General features: G+C 43.5%; 1 protein-coding gene across 2 annotated transcripts in view; it reads right to left on the bottom strand.

Annotated features, from left to right (window-relative positions):
* Positions 1-9,893, bottom strand: part of LOC132821185 (interferon-induced GTP-binding protein Mx3-like) — a 40,126-nt gene extending 30,233 nt beyond the window's left edge. The window contains exons 1-2 of one of the 2 annotated variants that reach the window (XM_060833825.1): positions 9,624-9,893; positions 5,037-5,137 (exon numbers count right to left, since the gene is read on the bottom strand). In XM_060833825.1, the coding sequence (XP_060689808.1) occupies positions 5,037-5,093 (57 nt within the window). In that variant the 5' untranslated portion in view covers positions 5,094-5,137; positions 9,624-9,893. The remainder of the gene's footprint in view (positions 1-5,036; positions 5,138-9,623) is intronic. The other variant, XM_060833826.1, reaches the window with a different exon arrangement.
* Positions 9,894-22,476: the final 12,583 nt, after the last annotated feature.

Here is a 22,476-nt window from a genome sequence, read left to right as displayed (position 1 = left end):
GTCAGGCAAGCTAGGAAAGCAATGGCCTAGTGACATTATTGCTGGACTGTTAATCAAGAGATCCAGAGAATGTTTCTGGGGACCTGGGTTCAATGGTAGATGGTGGAATCTGAGTTAAATGTTTTTAAAAAGCTGGAATTAAGAGTCTAATGATGACCATGAATCCATTGTTGGAAAAACTCATCTGATGCACTAATGTCCTTTATCTGTCATCCTTACTTGGTCAGGACTACATGTGACTGCAGTCCCATAGCCATATGGTTGACTCTTAATTGCTCTCTGGGATGGGCAATGAATACAGATCTTGCCAGTGATGCCCTCAGCCCATAAAAGAATAAAATAAATGCCTTTCCAGCAAGTGATGTCCATGTCCCATGGGTGAATAAAAAATAAACTGCTTACAGTAATGAATGCTTGCTGTTATCATCCTTACCTTTTTTCATGCAGCTCTCACCCAGCTAGCTACAAACACAGCCTTATTTACAACTCGTCCTGAGGATAAGTTATAATGGACTCGGAACGTTAAGTCTGTTTTTCTCTTCATGGACACTGCTGGACCTGCTGAGATTCCCTAGCATTTTCTATGCTTGTTTCAGATTTCCAGCATCCGCAGTACTTTTGCTGTTATTTTAAAAGGTACATGTGTCTTTTCCCCAATAACTTAAAAGAGTAGAAACAGGAACAGGTCATATTTTCCAAAGAAGTTGCTTCATCATTCAAAGGATAGTGAAGGTGGTGTTTGGTATGCTTTCCTTTATTGGTCAGAGTATTGAGTCCAGGAGTTGGGAGGTCATGTTGCGGCTGTACAGGACATTGGTTAGGCCACTGTTGGAATATTGCATGCAATTCTGGTCTCCTTCCTATCGGAAAGAAGTTGTGAAACTTGAAAGGGTTCACAAAAGGTTTACAAGGATGTTGCCAGGGTTGGAGGATTGGAGCTACAGGGAGAGGCTGAACAGGCTGGGGCTGTTTTCCCTGGAGTGTCAGAGGCTAAGGGGTGACCTTATAGAGGTTTACAAAATTATGAGGGGCATGAATAGGATCAATAGACAAAGTCTTTTCCCTGGAGTCGGGAAGTCCAGAACTAGAGGGCATAGGCTTAGGGTGAGAGGGGAAAGATATAAAAGAGATCCAAGGGGCAACTTTTTCACACAGTGGGTGGCACGTGTATGGAATAAGCTGCCAGAGGATGTGGTGGAGGCTGGTACAATTGCAACATTTAAGAGGCATTTGGATGGATATGTGAATAAGAAGGGTTTGGAGGGATATGGGCTGGTGCTGGCAGGTGGGACTAGATTGGGTTGGGATATCTGGTCGGATTGGACGGGTTGGACCAAAGGGTCTGTTTCCATGCTGTACATCTATATGGCTCTATGACTCTATAGCTGATTTTGCACAGTGACTCCATTCAGCAGTTCAGTCAGTAACACATACATTCCTGATGAAGGGCTTTTGCCCAAAACGGCGATTTTACTGCTCCTCGGATGCTGCCTGAACTGCTGAGCTCTTCCAGCAATTCCAGAATACAATGGGAATTGACCAGGCAAGAAATTCCAGGCTTGATTTAAAACAAAGCATAAAAAAGGGAATTGCTGGAGAAACTCAGCAGGTCTGGCAGCATGTGGGGACAGAGAACAGAGTTAACATTTCGGGACCAGTGATCCTTCTTCAGAACAGGTGAGAACTTGACGAAGAGTCTCTGAAGAAGCATCACTGGATCCGAAACATTAACTCTGTTTTCTCTCCACAGATGCTGCCAAGACCTGCTAAGTTTCTCTCATGCTTTCTTGTTATTTCGGTTGTTTCAGATCTCTAGCATCCACAGTTCTTTGTTTTACTTCAATATTTGACTTAATGTGTATAAACTCAGAAGATGTGTGAAGCCTTCCAGTGTTGATGAGGCTGACACTCATGTATATAAATGTAGAAAACAATTATTAACCTGAATTGGAGTTTCCTATCAGTTTGTTGAGTTCATTGATATATTGCCTGAGTCCTCGAGTTATTAAAAATCTATTGATCAATATGTTGGATACTCTCATTGAGTGAATTTCAATGATTTACAGTCAATGATTCAGAAGACAATTTTTTTATCTCTGTTCCAAATGGCCAATCCATTGTGCACATTTGTACAGTGATCATCCCACTGTAGTGTGAACCGGAGGCCAGAGTTAATACTCGAATGAGTGACCTTTGTGTTTTAAAAAAACTGCCATGGCTTAAAATTCAATTGATTCACAAATCTGGAATAAACATTGGACTCATTAATAACAAATATGTTTGAGCCAGATTTTTGTTAAAAAAAACCCAGCAACATCACAAATTTCCTTCCAGGGAGGAAATGTACCGTCTAAACCTGATCTGGCTTCCTAGTGATTGAATCCAATGTGGTTGACTCTTAACTGACCCTCAAAATGACCTAGCAGTTGTAGGTGATCCATGTCTACTATTCAAGGGCAATTAGGGATGGGCAATCAATGCTGGTAATGTTCACGTGCCTGGAATCAATAAACATTCAAGAAAATTTGGGCGGCACGGTGGCTCAGTGGTTAGTACTGCTGCCTCACAGCACCAGGGTCCCGAGCTCGATTCCAGCCTTGGGCGACTGTCTGTGTGGAGTTTGCACATTCTCCATGTGTCTGCTTGGGTTTCCTCCAGTGCTACAGTTTCCCTCCCACAGTCCAAGGACGTGCAGGTTAGGTGAATTGACCATGCTAAATTGCCCATAGCGTTAGGTGCATTAGTCAGAGGGAAATGGGTCTGGGTGGATTACTTGTCGGTGTGGACTTGGTGGGCCGAAGGGCCTATTTCCACACTGTAGAGAATCTAATCTGAGACTACTATCCTGAGTTCTGGACTTATCAGCCTTGGAAATACCTTCAAGACCTCTCAGTATTTTATAAGTGAACAAGATCACCACCTGTTAATCTAAAATCAATTTTCCTCCATCGCACTCTTGTCCCAGGAATCAGTCCAGTGAACATTTGTTGCATCCATTAAAGGCAAATGTATCCTTTATTAGATAAGGGGCCAAAGCAATCCAGAATACTTTCACTATGGTCTTAACTGAAGCCTACCAGCACCTGAGTCACCATAGTCCCAGAGGCCTGCTCTCTCATTAGAGAGTGAGAAAGAGAGTAGGAGAGAAGGAATGAGAAAGAGAGAAAGAGCGAGAGAGAACTCAGTTAATTCAGCCACATTAGAGCGATTTGAACATTCCTTGGATATGCATGTGGTTGATGATGGGATAGTGTAGGATGGGATAGTGTAGGAGGATGGGCTTAGATTATTTCATGGGTCGGTGCAACATTGAGGGCTGAAGGGCCTTTTCTGCGCTGTATTGTTCTATGTTCTATGAAAGAGTGAGGGAGAGAGTGAGAGGGTTTAACCTGAGGGTCACCATGCCTCAGGTGAGCAATGAGGCTGAGAAGATTGGACCTTCATTGTATCCTCAGTCGTTGTGGGAATTAAACTTGCGCGGGGGCTGAGGTGGGGGTGTCAGTTAGTTCAGTTGAATGGATGGTTGGTTTACAATGCAGAGTGATGCCATGTGGTGGAAAGTGCGACTATTGTAGATTCAGAACAGCTTTTTGTCAGTGCTGGAGGGCATCTTATGCACTGTATGATTCTGTGAATTTACAATTATCAGATTTAGAAGCTATCTGGGCCATTCTCGGCATGTAATATTGTCTTGGGGATAGAAGGCAGAGAGGTTCGCATAGTGTGAGTTCCCATAGATACAACTGAACTCTGAAGCAGCTTTGAAACAAGTAGAGGGGAGATCTGCCAGGAGCTATGGAACAACAATGACAACAAGAGCCAAGCATTATTTTCTGATCTGGAGTCACTAAGCAAGAAAGCAATGGGACTAATATTTGAATTGTATGTCCCACAATCTAGAGGGTTCTTGTAGGTTTCCTATAGTGAAAAGATGTCCAGAAATCTCTTAGTTTGCAGAATAGCAGGGGCAGTGTTTTTGAAAAGTGTTCACTGAAAGTGAATTCCTGAGAATTGTGGCATTGTTGCTTTGGTCCCAGGAGAAGTGAAGAAACCCTCAAGATCATACAAGACGAGGAAAATTTTTGAATGAAGATAGAACGAGAACAAGAATTGTCTTCTTGGGATGTTTTTAGTTTAAAAAGTATGTGTTTACAAAATATAATGTTAAGTTAGAAGCACCTCTTATTTCTTCTCTAGTAGAACAAAGTTTATTTGTTTAACATGTGAAATCTCATGGCACAATTTTTCCATTTAATAACTGGGAGTTTGAATTTTTCCCATAAAATTTCTGGTCTTCCTCAAGATCATTACAGAGGGATTGTACATTTGTGAAGAATTTTGAATCTACTTTTAACTGCTTGCCACTGCTAAAGTTTCCACTCCACTCACCTTTTGTACCTTCATAATTCACATTGTGTGAGACCTTAATTGCAGACTGAACCACACCTTCATACACAAACCATCATGGTTCAAAATTCCATTCTTAGTCTTTACTCATTAACTAATCTCAACACTATTAGAAACAGGAAAAGAGCAGCTTTCCTCCTGAGTAGCCTTGTGCTGCAGTGATAGTGTCCTTACTCCTGCGACAGGTAGACTGGGTTTAAGTCCCACCTGTTCCAGAGGTGTGTAATAATATCTCTGAACAGGTACAAGCATACATTTCCCCTTTGAACAGAGGAGAATAGTAAATAAGCCAAGACGACACAGGTCTGTTGGCCAATCGGGGAATGTCAATCAATATTGGTGTTGGGAAAGCAGAACATAACATCTTTAATATATTCAAATAGCATGTAAACACTTGGAAGTGGATCTTTTTCAGCTGATGAAGGAGCAGCACTCCAAAAGCTTGTGGTTTCTAATAAATCTGTTGGACCTGGTGTCATGTGACTTCTGACTTTGTCCACCACAGTCCAACATGTATCCCACTTTAAAGAAGTGGTGAAGGAGTTGTAATTGGATAGTGGGTCCTGACCCATCACTCTCTCATGTCCTTTGCCAATTTAGTGCCTTTTTACACTACAGACATGCAATACCTGTACGATCACCACACTTTTTCCTGATCTCTTGTTCCGGTGCTGCCTGGAATTCATGCTTGCCACCAAAAGCCAATCTCTAGGAAAGTCTTGGGATTAATCTGTGGAAATTATTGCAATTTTCTGTTCCAGTTTTATTTCTTTGCAACAAAAGACATTAACCCAAAGGGTAATATGTTCATGAGATTTGGGTTGTAAACAGTCAAATTTTGTTCATTGAAAAATAAAAATGTATAATAGATGAACTAGCTATCATTTTATCATTTCACATAGATAGGATATATTTAGGGAATTAAAAAAGAATCCAGCATTGCTTACATATTGAACTCTATAAAATATAATATAGAAGGTTAAAGCTTGATGTGATTGATGTATTTAAGATTCTGAAGGAATTGACAGGATAGACAGCGAGAAATGTTTCTCACTGTTGAATGACTCTGGGATGAGGTTTCAGGTCGAGTTAAGAAAGATTTTTGCATTCCAAGGCTGGCAAAAATGCTGAACTCTCTCATGACAAGCAATAAATACAATCTCGATTGTTACTGTGTCTCAAAAATCCATCAATTTCAAGAAAAAATGTGGTATGTTTGCTACACAAAAGTAAACAGTGGTCTTGAACCAAGGCACATGGATAAGGCTATGATTTCTGGCTCAAGGTAATGGCTCAAAGGGTAAAAACAAGGATTGCAGATGCTGGAAACCAGAGTCTAGATTAGAGTGGTGCTGGAAAAGCACAGCAGATCAGGCAGCATCCGAGGAGCAGGAAAACCAATGTTTCGGGCAAAAACCCTTCATTAGGAATAGAGCTAAATGTCATAACCGCTATAAGCAACCCTTTGTGTCACATGGAATGATATCCAGACATTACGGACAATATCGCTGTACACTATACCAATGAGCTTAGCTCTAAATGGAGCTCCGTGCCGAGTCCTCTGGGTGTGTTTTCGACAGGGGCCATGTGAAATAAATGTGATTGCCCATCCCCCCCCCCTCACAATTTCTCACCCAGTCCCAAGCTCGACGAAACAGAGAAGGGGTTGACATCAACCCACTTTATGTCAACGAATCCTGACCCTAAATCGAATCCCAACATCATGCGGCCCGCGCAGCATAGATCATGCCTAGTACACCTAGATTTCTCACATCTATGAACTGGAAGAACATGACTTACTTGGAATGTGAGGCATCCACTTATCTCAGGAAGCCTTTTCTAACATTTGTTTGAATCATGACTGAACTGTCACATACCTCCATGTTCCACATCCCTCAATACACTTTCTGAACAAAAGCCTTTCAATATCAGGTTTAACAAATGAAGTTATATGAAGCTGCTGTTCCAAGAAGATCACTCAAAACTTTTACCACTTGGGCAGTGTTTTCTAACTTAGTTCCTGAAAGACTTCAACCCAATTTCTCGACTAGTCCCCCTTGTCTTCTACTCACTAGCCAGCAGAAGTAAATAGTGCCTCTCTAACAAATGCAATGAATGCTGGAGAAACATAGCAGGTCTTGCAGCATTTGCAGAGAGAAACACAGAACTAATATTTTGAGTCTAGTAGGACTCTTCTTCAGATCTGGAAAGTTTCTCTCTATCTGCACTTGCTTTTCCCATATAATGTGAAAAGTTGGATCAAATCACACCTTAACATTTTAAATTTTTAGGAATACAACTTGAGATTATATCATCTCTCCTGGAAATGTAAATACTTGGTGTCCAGGAATCATTTCAATCAATCTATAATGAACTCCCCCACCCGGCCAGTATAATTTTGTTTTGTAATCAACCTGCTTACAGATGCTGTGACATACATCTAGAGCAGATCCTCCGGGTGCTCCGGTTTCCTCCCACAGTCCAAAAAAAAATGTGCAGGTCAGGTGAATTGGCCATGCTAAATTGCCCGTAGTGTTAGGTAAGGGGTAAATGTAGGGATATGGGTGGGTTGCGCTTTGGCGGGTTGGTGTGGACTTGTTGGGCCGAAGGGCCTGTTTCCACACTGTAAGTAATCTAATCTAATCTAATCAAATGAAACTTGAACACGGGTCTCCTGGCTCAGAAGTAGGGACATTACACAGCAACCCCGCCCCAAGTATATCCAAGCCAGTGTATCCTTAGACGTGGAACTCAGAACAGGTCAGTACTCCAATATGGTTCCCTTGTTCAAGAAGGGGAGTAGGGATAACCCTAGTAACTATAGGTCGGTGAGTCTCACTTCTGTTGTGGGCAAAGTCTTACAGAGAATTGTAAGGGATAGGATTTATGAACATCTGGATAGGAATAATGTGATCAAGGATAGTCAGCATGGTTTTGTGAAGGGCAGGTCGTGCCTCACAAACCTTATTGAATTCTTTGAGAAGGTGACTAAGGAGGTGGACGAGGGTAAAGCGGTAGATGTGGTGTATATGGATTTTAGTAAGGTGTTTGATAAGGTTCCCCATGGTAGGCTACTGCAAAAAATACGGAGGTATGTAATTGAGGGGGAGTTGGAGGTTTGGATTAGGAATTGGCTGGCTGGAAGGAGACAGAGGGTAGTAGTTGATGGTAAAGGTTCATCTTGGAGTGCAGTTACTAGCGGTGTTCCGCAAGGATCTGTTTTGGGACCATTGCTGTTTGTCATTTTTATAAATGACCTGGAGGAGGGGCTAGAAGGCTGGGTGAGCAAGTTTGCGGATGATACGAAAGTCGGTGGAGTTGTTGACAGTGAGGAAGGATGTGGCAGATTACAGCGGGATTATAGATAAGCTGCAAAGCTGGGCAGAAAGGTGGCAAATGGAGTTCAATGTAGGTAAGCGTGAAGTGATTCACTTTGGTAAGAGTAACAAGAAGATGGGGTACTGGGCTAATGGTCAGATACTTGGTAGTGTGGATGAGCAGAGGGATCTTGGTGTCCATGTACACAGATCTCTGAAAGTTGCCACCCAGGTAAATAGTGCTGTGAAGAAGGCATATGGCGTACTGGCTTTTATTCGTAGAGGAATTGAGTTCCAGAGTCTTGAGGTCATGTTGCAGTTGTATAAGACTCTGGTGCGGCCGCATCTGGAGTATTGTGTGCAGTTTTGGTCGCCATACTATAGGAAGGATGTGGAGGCACTGGAACGGGTGCAGAGGAGGTTTACCAGGATGTTGCCTGGTATGGTAGGAAGATCGTATGAGGAAAGGCTGAGGCACTTGGGGCTGTTTTCATTGGTGAAAAGAAGGTTTAGGGGAGATTTGATAGAGGTGTACAAGATGATTATGGGTTTAGATAGGGTTGACCATGAGAACCTTTTTCCACGTATGGAGTCAGCTATTACGAGGGGGCATAGCTTTAAATTAAGGGGTGGTAGGTACATGACAGATGTTAGGGGTAGATTCTTTACTCAGCGAGTCGTGAGTTCATGGAATGCCCTGCCAGTAGCAGTGGTGGACTGTCCCTCTTTATGGGCATTTAAACGAGCGTTGGATAGGCATATGGAGGATAGTGGGTTAGTGTAGGTTAGGCGGGCTTGGATCGGCGCAACATCGAGGGCCGAAGGGCCTGTACTGCGCTGTATTTTTCTATGTTCTATGTTCTATGTTCTAGAGACTAACCAGTGTGAAAGCACAATCTCTACTGCCACATGCTGTCTTCATCCCTTTCCCTGGGAAGCATCTGTGTCAGAATCAGACTGTTCACCACTTCAGTGTAAATTTTCATCATAGCATCCCTACAGTGTGGAAACAGGCCATTTGGCCCAACAAGTCCACGCCAACCCTCCAAAGAGTAACCCAACCAGGCCCATTCCCCTACCCTATTACTTTACATTTCCCCCAACTAATGCATCTAACCTACACATCTCTGAATACCATGGGCAATTTAGCACAGTGAGAGGAAAGCAGAGGATCTGGAGGAAATCCACACAGACACGGGGAGGACATACAAACTTCACACAGACAGTCGCCCAAGGCTGGAATGAAACCTGGGTCCCTGGTGCTGTGAAGCAACAGTGCTAACCACTGAGCCACCATGCCACCTTGTCTGTATCGCTTTATTTTCACCTCTGTAATAATGCCAACACCCTTTCTCAGCACATCTGCTGCTGAAATTGTCACTGATTTATTACCTCTTGATTTGACAATTCCAAAATGATTCCCATGGTCTACCCTTCCTAAGTCTGACTTCATGAAAAACTCTGAATTCTTTACCCAGAATATCCTGTTCATTCATCGGCCTGTTGTCCATTAATATGCATCAACTTCCTGTTAAAGAATTTGCAATTTTTTAATCTTCCCCATCAATAGGAAAGAATACAAGCCATTGTTAAAAACAAACTCCAAAGAAGGTACAGCCCTCAGAGGAACTGGCCTGACCAGTATCTCACAGTAAAGAATTCAACAGCAACAAAATGAACCAAAACAAATCTTGTTCAAATTCAAACTTAGTTAGAAATGCATGTGCCAGGTATTAAAAAAATGTTGCTAAATACAAAAAATATGACAAGAAAACATCAGCATTTATATTTGGAAAATGGTTCTTACAGAATTGAGGCAACAAAGTGATGTTTGAAATTGAAGTGATTTTGAATCTACAGTAAGATAAACAATTCAGTCAAGTGTTAAGAACTACATACCTGCTGTATTGGTCTGACAGACAGAAACGGATATGTTGAACTAAACCGGCCAATGTGTAATATTATGAAGACGTCGTTACTGTTCTCAATGAGAGGAGCTCAAGCAATTCAACTTTGAGCTCTGATGCCGAAGCCACATCAGAAATTTAAACGAATATCTCAGTCTGTGGAAAGAAAGTTGCTAAGATGTGTGCTGTCAGGAATACCACTGCGTGTGTGCTGCAACTATTGTACTGTCGACCTGGAATGATATACTATACAACTGAACAAATAATCTAATCTCACGGGAAATTGAATCTGTGCTTCACAATCAGCTGAGTTGTGTTTTTGGTGAAATGAAACTGAAACTTAAGTCTGACTGCAGACACTGCTGCCCTCTATGGCAAGGTGAAAAATCACACAACGCGAGGTTATAGTCCAAAGGGTTTGTTTGAAAACATTAATTTTTGGAACGCTGTTCCTTCATTAGGTGCTACTGAGAGAGGGAGACCTGAGACACAGAATTTATAAAGAAAAGATCAAAGGGTTATAAAACCCTTGCAAATGAATTGAACACACCTAAAATGACTCTTAAGTCTTGAAAGTGATTAAACTCCAAGGAAGGGTGAACTGTTAAATATCCTCCCCCATGTCCCTTTGGACCAATTAAATCAGGACATGAATTGATCAAATCTAATTGCTGACGTATAGAAACTATAGGTTTGGTTTTATGTGGTGATATTGGAAGAGTGGTAGCATAGTGGTAATGTTAGATTAGTACACCAGAAATTCAGGCTGCTATTGTGAGGGTGTGGATTCAAATCTCAGGAAGCTAAAGGAAATGTAAATTCAAATTTGCTTGCAATTAAACATCGATTATTTATGGAATTGATCATTTCCAGACCCAGATAATTGTACAGTTCAGGCAATTTCCAGTTCACATTGTTCTGTTGGCAGAACAGACCTCGTCATGTAGCACACAGTCTCTGATCAGGGTGCGGCCAAGGAAGTGTCCTCCTGCATAGTATTGTTCCTCCAGCCCTTCCTAGATGATTATAAATCCTATCTCTTATAATCCTTCCCAAAACCTTTCCTCCAACAGAAGTAAGGCTCACTGGTCTATAATTACCTGGGTCATCTCTACTGCCTTTCTTGAACAAGGGCACAGCATTTGAAATCCTCCAGTCCTAAACCTGTAGATAATGACTCAAGTATCAAAGCCAAAGGCTCTGCTATCTTCTCCCTAGCTTCCCAGAGAATCCTCGGGAAAATCCCATCCGGCCCAGGGGACTTGTCTACTTTCACTCCTTCTAGAACTGATGACATCTCTTTATAACTAACCTCGATCCTTTCTAGTCTAACATGTCATATCTCTTTCTTCTCCTCTACCATATTCTCCTTTTCTTGAGTGAAAACCAATGAGAAATGTTCATTTAGCACCTCTCTGATCTCCACAGGGTCCACACTCAACTTCCCACATCTGTCTTTGACTGGCTTAATCCTACCTTAGTCATCCTTTTATTCTTCATATACCTATAGAAAGCTTTAGGGTTCTCTTTTATTCTAGTTGCTAAAGACTGCTCGTGGCCTCTCTTTGCTCTTCTTAACTGTCTCTTTAAATCCTTCCTAGCTGATCTGTAACTCTCCATCACCTCATCTGAACCATCTTGTCTCATCAACACGTAAGCCTCCTTCTTCACTTAACAAGAGATGCAATTTCTGTAACAAACCACAGTTCCCTTACCTTATCACTTCCTCATTGCCTGACAGGGACATACCTATCAAGGACACACAAAACTGTTCCTTAAACCAGATCCACATTTCCATCGTCTGCATCCCCTGCATTTTGCTTCCCCATTCTATGCATCCTAATTCTTGCCTAATCGCATTGTAAGTGCCCTTGCCCCATCGATAACTCTTGACTTGTGGCATGTACCTATCCCTTTCCATCGCTAAACTAAATGTAACTGAATTATGGTCCCTCTCTCCAAAGTGCTCACCTACAACTAAATCAAACACCTGGCCTGGTTCATTACCAAGCACCAGATCCAGTGTGGCCTCCCTCTTGTTGGCCCTTTGACATACTATGTCAGGAAACCCTCCTGTACACATTGGACAAAAATTGATCTATCTGATATACTAGAGTTATAGCATTTCCAGTCAGTGTTGGGGAAGTTAAAGTCCTCCATAATGACCACCCTGTACCTTTCACTCCTACCCAGTATAATTTTGCTAATTCTCTCTCCCACCTCCCTGGAATTTTGTGGAGGCCTATAAAAAACTCCAAGCAATGTGACCTCTCCTCTCCTGTTTCTAACTTTAGCCCACATTACCTCAGTAGATGAGTCCTCATCAAAAGTTCTTTCAGCCACCATTATACTATCCTTGACTAACAAGGCCACACCTCCCCGTCTTTTACCGCCTTGCCCGTTCTTAATGAAAGATCTAAATCCTGGAACCTGCAACAACCATTCCTCACCCTGCTCTATCCATGCCTCCAAAATGGCCACAACGTCGAAGTCCCAGGTACCTATCCATGCTGCAAGCTCACCTACCTTATTTCAGATACTTCTGGCGTTGAAGTAGACACACTTCAAACCAGCTTGCTGATTGTCAGCACATTCCAATGACCCTGAAATCCTGTCCATGCTGCCTCTACTCTCATCCTCCTGTGCACTGCAACTACACGTCAGGTTCCCGTCCCCCTGCTGAGCTAGTTTAAACCCACCCGAATAGCACCAGCGCAAATTTCCCACCCAGGATATTAGTACCCCTCTGGTTCAAGTGAAGACCGTCCTGTTTGTACAGGTCCCACCTTCCCCAGAATGAGCCTCAATTATCCAAGTACCTGAGAACCTCCCTCCTGCACCATCCTTATAGCCACGTACATAGCTGATATCTCTCCCTATTCCTTGCCTCACTATCACGTGACATGGGTAACAATCCAGAGATAACAACTCTGTTTGTTCTAGCTCTCAGCTTCCACCCTAACTCCCTGAAATCCTGCCTTACATCCCTAACCCTCTTTCTACCTATGTTGTTGGTACCTACACGGACCACGATTTGAGGCCGGTCACCCTCTCCCTTCAGGACCCCAAAGACACGGTCTGAGATATCACGGACCTTGGCACCTGGGAGGTAACACACTAACCACGAGTCTCATTCATTCCCAACAAACCTTCTATCTGACCCTCTAACTATTGAGTCCCCAATGACTAACACTCTCCTCCTTTCCCTCCTTCCCTTCTGTGCAACAGGGACAGACTCTGTGCCAGAGACCTGCGCCCCACTGCTTGCCCATGGTAAGTTGTCCCCCCCAACAGTATCCAAAGCGGTATACATGTTTTTCAGGGGAACGACCACAGGTGATCCCTCCACTGACTGCTTGTTCACCCTTCGAACAGTCACCCAGCTTTTCTCGTGCCTAGAAATAACTACTTCCTTGTGATTCCTATCTATCACAGACTGCCTCCCGAATGATCCGAAGTTCATCTTGCCCCAATTCCCTAACATGGTCTTGGAGGAGTGAGAGTTGGGTGCGTTTCCTGCAGATGTATTTGGATGGGGCACTAATGGTGTCCCTCACTTCAAACATCATGCAGGAGGAACATTGCTCTCTCTGCACTGCCATCCCTGTTAGTCCCCTTATCAGAAAGTAAAAAAGAAGAGATGCTTACCTGATGTGTCCCTGGTCTTTAATGTTAGAGGAGTTGGGAGGCCCTACAAAGGTAGGGCCTTGGGTTTAGAAAACATTGACTTATGTAGCTTGATGGAAATAAAAGGTCCCTCCTTCATAGAAGCCTCTGCTCTCTGATTTCAAATATAAAAGCTCAAATCAGTGACTCACTGCTCCCAGCACAAGCCTGGTCCAAGCTCACGCCCTTCAAGCTGCTGAGAAACAGAAATGGAGGACTCCCGCACTCGAGGTAAGTTTTTAAAGGTTCACATCTGTGACTCATATACCCATCCAGGTGCCTCTTAAATGTTGCAATTGTACTAGCCTCCACCACTTCCTCTAGTAGGTCATTCCATACACATATCAACTTCTGCGTGAAAAAGTTGCCCCTTAGGTCTGTTTTATATTTTCCTCTCTCACCTTAAACCTATGCCCTCTAGTTCTGGACTCCCCGACCCCAGGGAAAAGATTTTGTCTATTTATACTATCTATGCCCCTCATGATTTTGTAAACCTCTATAAGGTCACCCCTCAGCCTCCAATGCTCCAGGGAAAGCATCCCCAGCCTATTCAACCTTGCCCTATAATTCAAATCCTCCAACCCTGGCAACATCCTTGTAAATATTTTCTGAATCCTTTCAAGTTTCACAACATCTTTCCATTAGAAAGGATACCTAAGGGGCAACTTTTTCACGCAGAGGGTGGTAAGTGTATGGAATGAGCTGCCAGAGGAAGTGGTGGAGGCTAATACAATTGTGACATTTAAAAGGCATCTGGATGGGTATATGAAAAGGAAGGGTTTGGAGGGATGTGGGCCAGGTGCTGGCAGGTGGGACTAGATTGGGTTGGGATATCTGGTCGGCATAGACGGGTTGGACTGAAGGGTCTGTTTTCATACATCTCTATGGCTCTAAGTCCAGAATTGCATGCAATATTCCAAAATTGGCCTAACCAATGTCCTGTACAGCTGCAACATGATTCTGGGTAATCCAAGATGGAGGACAGAAAAAATTTCTGGCTGAAACAGGTTGTTCCTTTTTTGTGGTAGTTTAAGTGTTGGAGGGGATTTCCTTGAATTCCAGGAGCAGGAGTTGCATTGAACAAAGAACAAAGGACAAAGAAAATTTACAGCCAAGGAACAGGCCCTTTGACCCTCCAAGCCTGAGCTGATCCAAATTCACTGTCTAAATCTGTCACCCATTTCCTAAGCATCTGTGTCCCTCTGCTCCCCACTAACTCATGTGTCTGTCCAGAACCATCTTAAATGAATCTCCCATGCCTGCCTCTACTATCTCTGTTGGCAACGCGCTCCAGGCACCTACCACCTTCTGTGTAAAGTACTTGCTGCATATATCCCCCTTAAACTTTCCACCTGTCACCTTTAAAATGTGACCTCTCATTATTGAATCCTTCTCTCTAGGAAAAAGCTTGTTTCTATCCACCCTGTCTATATCCTTCATGATTTTGTAAATCTCAATCAGGTCCCCCCTCAATCTCCTTTTTTCTAATGAAAATAAATCTAACCTACTAAACCTCTCTTCATAGCTAGTACCTTCCATACCAGGCAACATCCTTATAAACCTTCTCTGCACCCTCTCCAAAGCATCCACATCCTTTTGGTAATGTGGCGACCAGAACTGTACACAGTATTCTAAATGCGGCCAAACCAATGTCTTGTACAATTTTAACCTGAACTGCCAGCTCTTATATTCTATACCCCGTTCAATGAAGGCAAGCATACTATATGCCTTCTTGAACACTCCTACCACCTTCAGGGTACAATGGACCAGCACTCCAAGAACTCTCTGCCCATCAACTTTTCCAAAGGCTCTTCTGTTCATTGTATAATTCGCTTTAGAATTAGTCTTGCCTAAGTGCATCACCTCACATTTATAACCCCTCTGAAAAAATCCAGGATATGACATCCTTGAGAAAAGGAACAGCTTTTCAAAAAAAGGAACCAGCTTTGAAACACCTCCCATCTTAAAAAAATGAACCATTAATACCAAAAGATGGCTTCATTTGTAAAACTCTTCAAAACCCGGTTAGTAGTGTAAACACACATATACTCTATACTATCTATAAACATGCAAACATGTACAACCACATGCTAATTCAGTCTGCGTCACACCCGCCAATGAACACCTCCGTATCTCATTCGAGTCTCGATGACGCATCGGCAATCACGTTTTCGCAACCTGCCACATGCATAATTGTCAAACCAAATGGCTGCAACAACACGCTCCATCTAAACAGTCTGGCATTTTTGTCCTGAAATTTTTCCACAAGTGTCAAAGGGTTATGATCAGTGTATACGATTGTCTCAGATGCACTGCAGGCAATATAGGGATTGAAATGTTGTAATGCCAGCACCAAGCTTAAAGTCTCTTTCTCCACCGTTGAGTACTTCTGTTGATGATTGTTCAACTATCTGGAAAAATACCCAATGGATCTCTCTAGACCCTTGTCATCTTCCTGCAGGAGCACCGCACTGACACCCACATCACTGGCATCGATGGCCTCCTTGAAAGGCTTCATGTAATCTGCTGTGACTAATACTGGGGCAGTGGGTAACACAGCTTTGGGCTGTCAAATGCCTTTTGACAGTTCACTGTCCACTGAAACTTCTTGCCCTTTTTTTAACAATTCAGTGAGTGGAGCAGCCACGCTGCTAAAGTACGGCACAAATTTTTGGTAAAATCCACTCAATCCCAGGAACCGTCATACTGCTTTTTTCATTGACGGTGTGGGAAATTCCCCAATTACTTTTGTTTTCGCATCCCATGGGGCCATTGGTCCATGTCCAATAACATTTCCCAGGAAAGTGACTTCGGTTTTGGCAAATTCACTTTTAGCTTTGTTTACCACCAATCCTGCCTTCCAAAGTCGACCAAACAAGCCTAATAAATGCTCCTTCGATGAGTAACTAAAATTCACCAGGTCATCAATGTACACCACACCATTGGGTACTCCGGCTGTGACCTTATTAGTCAGTCTCTGAAATGTGGCTGGAGCATTTTTCATACCAAATGGCATGACTTTGAACTGGTGCAGTCTTGGATGTAGGTTTGCTCGCTGACTGCAAGGTTTATTTTCAGACGTTTCATTACAATACCAGGTAACGTCTTCAGTGAGCCTCCGGATGAAGCACTGCTGGTGGTTCCTGCTTTCTATCTATTTGATTTCCTTTGGTTGGTGATGTCATTTCCTGTGGTGACATTATTTCCTATGGTGATGGCATTTCCTGTTCTTTTCTCGAGGGTGGTAAATGGGATCCAAGTCAATGTGTTTGTTGATGGAGTTCTGGTTGAAATGCCATGTTTCTAGGAATCCTTGTGTGTGTCTCTCTTTGACTTGTCCTAGGATGGGTGTGTTGTCCCAGTCGAAGTGGTGTCCTTCCTTATCGGTATGTAAGGAAACTAGTGAGAGAGGGTCATGTCGTTTTGTGGCTAGTTGGTGTTCATGTATCCTGGTGGCTAGTTTTCTACCTGTTTGTCCAATGTAGTGTTTGTTACAGTTCTTGCATGGTATTTTGTAAATGACATTAGTTTTGTTTGCTGTCTGTATAGAGTCTTTCAAGTTCATTAGCTGCTTTATTTTTGTAAATATATTTATTAGCAATTTTTTTTAACTTTACAAACATATAATATTATTGAAAAATACAATCAGTAACAAATATCAGTATAATAAAAAGAAAAACAAATTACAATACAACTATCGTCTACTAACTACTAACCTACCCTATAATACAATACAAACCCTAACACTGTGCAAAGCAACACCAATGAATAAATAAATAACTAATAGATCAAAAAAAAGAAAGAAAAGCAAAAAAAAATACAGAACAGCAATGCTTGGTGCAAAGCTCCCAAAAAAAGGAACGGGAGCATTGTATATATATCCATATTAACTCAAACAAGTCTCCCGAACTAGAAACTCCTCTCACTGCCCATAGTTTGAATCCTGAGTCCATAATCCCTGGTCAGAACACTGGCATGCCAACTTTTGGCATAAGTGGCAGTCTTGCATGAGCAACCCTCACTGATGCATCTCCCTGCGTGCCTTGACTGTATTTTGACAATGGGGTTCCGGCAGTGGTCCATAACTGTCCTCATCTTATCCATGAACAACATTAATAAGAGGGCAATTTGCTTGGGAGGTCTTGATATCCAGCCATATTGAGTTTGGATTGTTACCTACCCAATCGCAGACAAAGGACAGCAGGGAACTCAATCGATACCTCCTGATGTCTGGGAAATCAACTCCTCCCCCTCCTTGAGGCAACTGCAATTTAGTAAGTTTGATGAGGGGCCGCCCACGAAGCCAGACAAAAGAACCAAACCACCCCATAAGCTTGAAAAATGTGTTGCTGGAAAAGTGCAGCAGGTCAGGCAGCATCCAAGGAGCAGCAGAATCGACGTTTCGGGCATAAGACCTTCTTCAGGAATGAGGAAGGTGAGCCAAGTAGACTAAGATAAAAGGTAGGGAGGATGGACTTGGGGGAGGGGCATTGGGAATGCGATAGGCGGAAGGAGGTTAAGGTGAGGGTGATAGGCCGGAGAGGGGGTGGGGGCGGAGAGGTCGGGAAGAAGATTGCAGGTCAAGAAGGCGGTGCTGAGTCCGAGGGTTGGGACTGAGATAAGGTGGGGGAGGGGAAATGAGGAAGCTGGAGAAATCTGCATTGATCCCTTGTGGTTGGAGGGTTCCTAAGTGGAAGATGAGGTGCTCTTCCTCCAGCCGTCATGTTGCCATGGTCTGGCGATGGAGGAGGCCAAGGACCTGCATGTCCTTGGCGGAGTGGGAGGGGGAATTAAAGTGTTCAGCTACAGGGCGATTGGGTTGGTTGGTGCGGGTATCCCAGAGGTGTTCTCTGAAACGTTCCGCATGTAGGCAGCCTGTCTCCCCAATGTAGAGGAGGCCACATCAGGTGCAGCGGATGCAGTAAATGATGCATGTGGAGGTGCACGTGAATTTGTGATGGATATGGAAGGATCCCTTGGGGCCTTGGATGGAAGTGAGGGGGGAGGTGTGGGCGCACGTTTTGCATTTCTTGCGGTTGCAGGGGAAGGTGCCGGGAGTGGAGGTTGGGTTGGTGGGGGGTGTGGATCTGACAAGGGAGTCGCGGAGGGAGTGGTCTTTCCGGAATGCTGATAGGGGAGGAGTGTGAAATATATCCCTGGTGGTGGGGTCTGATTGGAGGTGGTGGAAATGACAAAGGAAGATACGATGTATCTGGAGGTTGGTGGGGTGGTAGGTGAGGACCAGTGGGGTTCTGTCCTGGTGGCGATTGGAGGGGTGGGGCTCAAGGGCGGAGGTGTGGGAAGTGGAGGAGATGTGGTGGAGAGCATCGTCAATCATGTCTGAGGGGAAATTGCGGTCTTTGAAGCAGGAGGCCATCTGGGTTGTTCGGTATTGGAATTGGTCCTCCTGTGAGCAGCTACGGCTGAGACGAAGGAATTGGGAATATGGGATGGCATTTTTACAGGGGGCTGGGTGTGAGGAGGTGTAATCTAGGTAACTGTTGGAGTCGGCTGATTTATAGTAAATGTCCGTGTTGAGTCGGTCGCCCGAGATAGAAATGGAGAGGTCTAGGAAGGGGAGGGAGGAGTCTGAGATGGTCCCATAAGCTTCCGCAGCATTGACCTGGGAAACATTATAGGGAGCATACGCATGGAATAAAGCAAACGAGAAAGAACATTTGTCTTAATGAGAGATATTCGGCCCAGCCATGAAATCGGAAGAGCCTCCCATCTCTGGCGATCTCGCCTAACATTGTCGAGCAAGTGAGCAAAGTTAGTCCGAAATAACAGTTCAAACTTGGTGGAAATAAAAATGCCTAGGTATTGGAACCCTGTCCATGATCACTTAAAAGGGAACTTAGAGCCATCTTCTACTTCTGGCACATCCTTAAGGTTCCCCAAAGGCATAACCTCTGATTTTGCAAAGTTAATCTTATATCCTGAAATACCCCCAAATTCATTGTATCAAATAGGAGAATGGAGGTCATCGAGTTCGATAAAAACAGAAGGATATCATCTGCATACAGTGTAATCTTGGGTGCCCTCGATCCCACTTTGGGAGCAGTTATATGGACATTCTGACGGCTCTATCACCAACGTAAACAACAATGGTGAGAGGGGACAGTCTTGCCGACTATCCCTACTAATGCTAAAATCCCCAGACTTCACCCCATTGGTGATGATTGTGGCCAGAGGGTGGCGATATAAAACCTCCACCCACCTAGCAAAGACCCCACCCAACCCAAACTATTCTAAGACATAAAAAAGATACAGCCATTCCACCCAGTCAAATGCTTTCTCTGCATCTAAGGAAATCACCAACCCCATATTCAGCAACCTTCTAATATCATTAGAGGACCTATGGCCCCTTATAAAGCCTGTCTGGTCCTCTTTAACAATATAGGGCAACATCTTTTCCAATCTCAGCGCCAGGATCTTGGACAGAAAATGAAATCTGAATTTAATACAGAGATGCCCCTTTATGAGGCACAATCCTAAGGAACCTTCCCCTTCTTAAGAAGTAAGGAAATATTAGCTTCTCTCAAAGATGGTGGTAGGCATTCTTGCAGATAGGAGTGATTGTACATCTCCAACATCGGCCCTGACCGAATCCCTATAAACTCCTTATAAAACTCACCCGGAAGACCATCAGGGCCAGGCGCTTTCCCACTCTGAAGTTGCTCAGTTTCCCCTTGTATTTCCTGAACCATCTAGGGGGCATTAACGAGATAGGCCTGTTCCAAGGTTACCCCTGGGAGGTCCAGGTTCATAAAAAAGGCCTCCATTTTAGCCCTTCCGTCCTCACACCCTTCAGACCGATACAATTCAGAGTAAAAGCTCCGAAAAGCCTCATTCATCTTTTTAGCATCGTATGTAAGGACCCCAGCGCTGTCTCTGATTGCAGTAATGGATTGGGGAGCATGCTTTTTCCTCGTCAGGTACGCTAAATATTTCCCTAGCCTATGCCCATATTTAAACAGTCTTCATCTAGCAACAGCAAGTTCTTTCTTTGTGTTTTGTGTCAGTTTGAATTCAAGGCAGCCTGGAGGCCATGATCCGCTGTAGCTTAGTCACTGAAGGCCGCACAAAATGTGCTGCCTCGGCGGCTTTCAACCACATCTCAAGTAGACGTTGCTGTTCCTCCTTCTGTCGTTTACGGCTAGCCGAATAGGAAATAGCTAATCCCCTTAGCAAAGGCCTTAGCAGTCTCCCATAGCATAGACGGATGACTAGCCTGAGTTGATAGTCAAGAATTCCTGAAACTCCTTCAAAAAGTATTCCCCAAATTTGGAATCCTTAAGGAGAAAAGGGTCCAGATGCCAGTGCTGCAAACCTAGCCCCTCAGTCTTGGCCTTAACTTCCAAATATACCATTGCATGATCAGAGATAGCTATATTCCCAATTTTACAACCCATAATCAAATCCGGCAGGGCCGAGGGATCCAGAAAGAGATCAATCCTTATGTGATGTGGGTTTGAAAAAAAAGGTGAAGTCCCTGCCGGTAGGGTGAAGACATCTCCAAATATCCACCAGCTCCAACTCCTCGCATAAGTCAGCCACCTGCTTGGCTTGGGAAGAAATATTTGGGAGCCCATAAGGTAACCTGTTCACTGTTGGATCCAAAAGAAAATTAACCCCCCCCCCCACCCCCGTATAATAATGTGCCATGCTCTGAAAGCATTCAGCTTAGAGAAAGCACTAATCAAAAATTTGAGGGGATGCACCAGAGGGCAGTAGACATTTAAAATGCCATATTCCTCCCCATGTATCAGGGCTTTAAGTGTCACAAACCATCCCTGCTCATCTTTCACCTGATCTAATAGTGTGAGTGGAAGATATTATGGATAAATGCATTAACACATATGATCTGTTTTTTAAGGCTTGCTTCACCTCCTGGTAAGCCTGCTCACATTCGCGAGTCCATTTCCCAGCAACTAATGCAAGCATTTTAACACGGTTGAGAGATCAGACATGAACTTATCACAGTAATTTACAAAGTTCCAAGAATGATCTCAGTTCAGACACATTGTCTGGTCTAGGAGCCTTCATGATAGGCACCATCTTGTAGGCCGCTTTATGATCAAATGTCCAGATACTTGATGAAGTCTGCGTAAAACTCATTATTCTCCCCTTTTACTTATAGGTTGTGCTCCTACAACATTTTTGGGATTTATCCTAGGTTTTTCAAACGCTCCTCTTCAGAAGTACCTGTAACCAAAATATCATCCGAATAACATTGGACACCTGACAATCCACTCAAAATTTTATCCATGGCCCTCTGAATTAGATGTGATGTGACATCAAAGGGAATTCGCTTGTAGCAGGACAACCCTCTGTGTGTCACTATTCTTAGCAGCAGCTGAGACTCCTTTGTGACACCCATGTGCAAGTGAGCCTGGGACAGATCCATTTTTGAGAATTTCTTACCCGCAGCCTATCCACTGAACAGGTCCTCAATGCGTGGAAGTAGTTATTGGTCCTCACTCAGGCCTGGGCTGACTTTGACCTTAAAGTCACCACAAATCCTCATTCTGCCATCTGTTTTTAAGACCAGAACGATTCGAGTGGCCCATTCACTGCCGGTTACTGCTCTTAGATTCACCAGCCGTTCCAAATCCACTTCCACTTTAGGTGAGTGGCGTCCATTACTTTGTGTACCATCAGACTCCTTAGGCAAGCTTCCTGTTTCAATTGGTAAGTTTAATTTCTGCTCCTTTCATTGCTCCCAAGGCTTCCCTTGAAGCGATCATTATAATTGGTCCAAAATCTCTTGCAAACTCATTTTGGAGTCTGCCAGTTTATTAACCATGCTCTCTTAAAGGGGAAGCATATGCCCACTACTTATATAACAAGTATCACCTTTTCAAGGATTGGACAATTAAGGTTGAGCTGAGCTGTCTACATCCCAAGTATGAATAAAAGAAAACTCTCACGTAATATCTGTAAAGGCCAGTGGAGATTCAATGAGCTGAATCCAATTCACTTACACATGAAATGAATAACTCTGAAAAAATTCTAGGTGATGAAATTATTCGTACAAGAGGTAGGGAAAAAAATGAATGAATATCTTCTGTTATGACCAACTCAAAAAAAGCACCGAACAAAGCAGGATGCACTTAGCATTGTTTAATTACTGAGGAGGAGTGGTAAGGGGTAAGGGCATCATTTAGTGCAAGGAT

This window comes from Hemiscyllium ocellatum, chromosome 12 (genome assembly GCF_020745735.1).
Source record: "Hemiscyllium ocellatum isolate sHemOce1 chromosome 12, sHemOce1.pat.X.cur, whole genome shotgun sequence".
In the NCBI taxonomy this organism is placed as follows: Eukaryota; Metazoa; Chordata; class Chondrichthyes; order Orectolobiformes; family Hemiscylliidae; genus Hemiscyllium; species Hemiscyllium ocellatum.
Note: the sequence above shows the minus strand (reverse complement) of the source record. Positions and strands in the feature narration are given on the sequence as shown.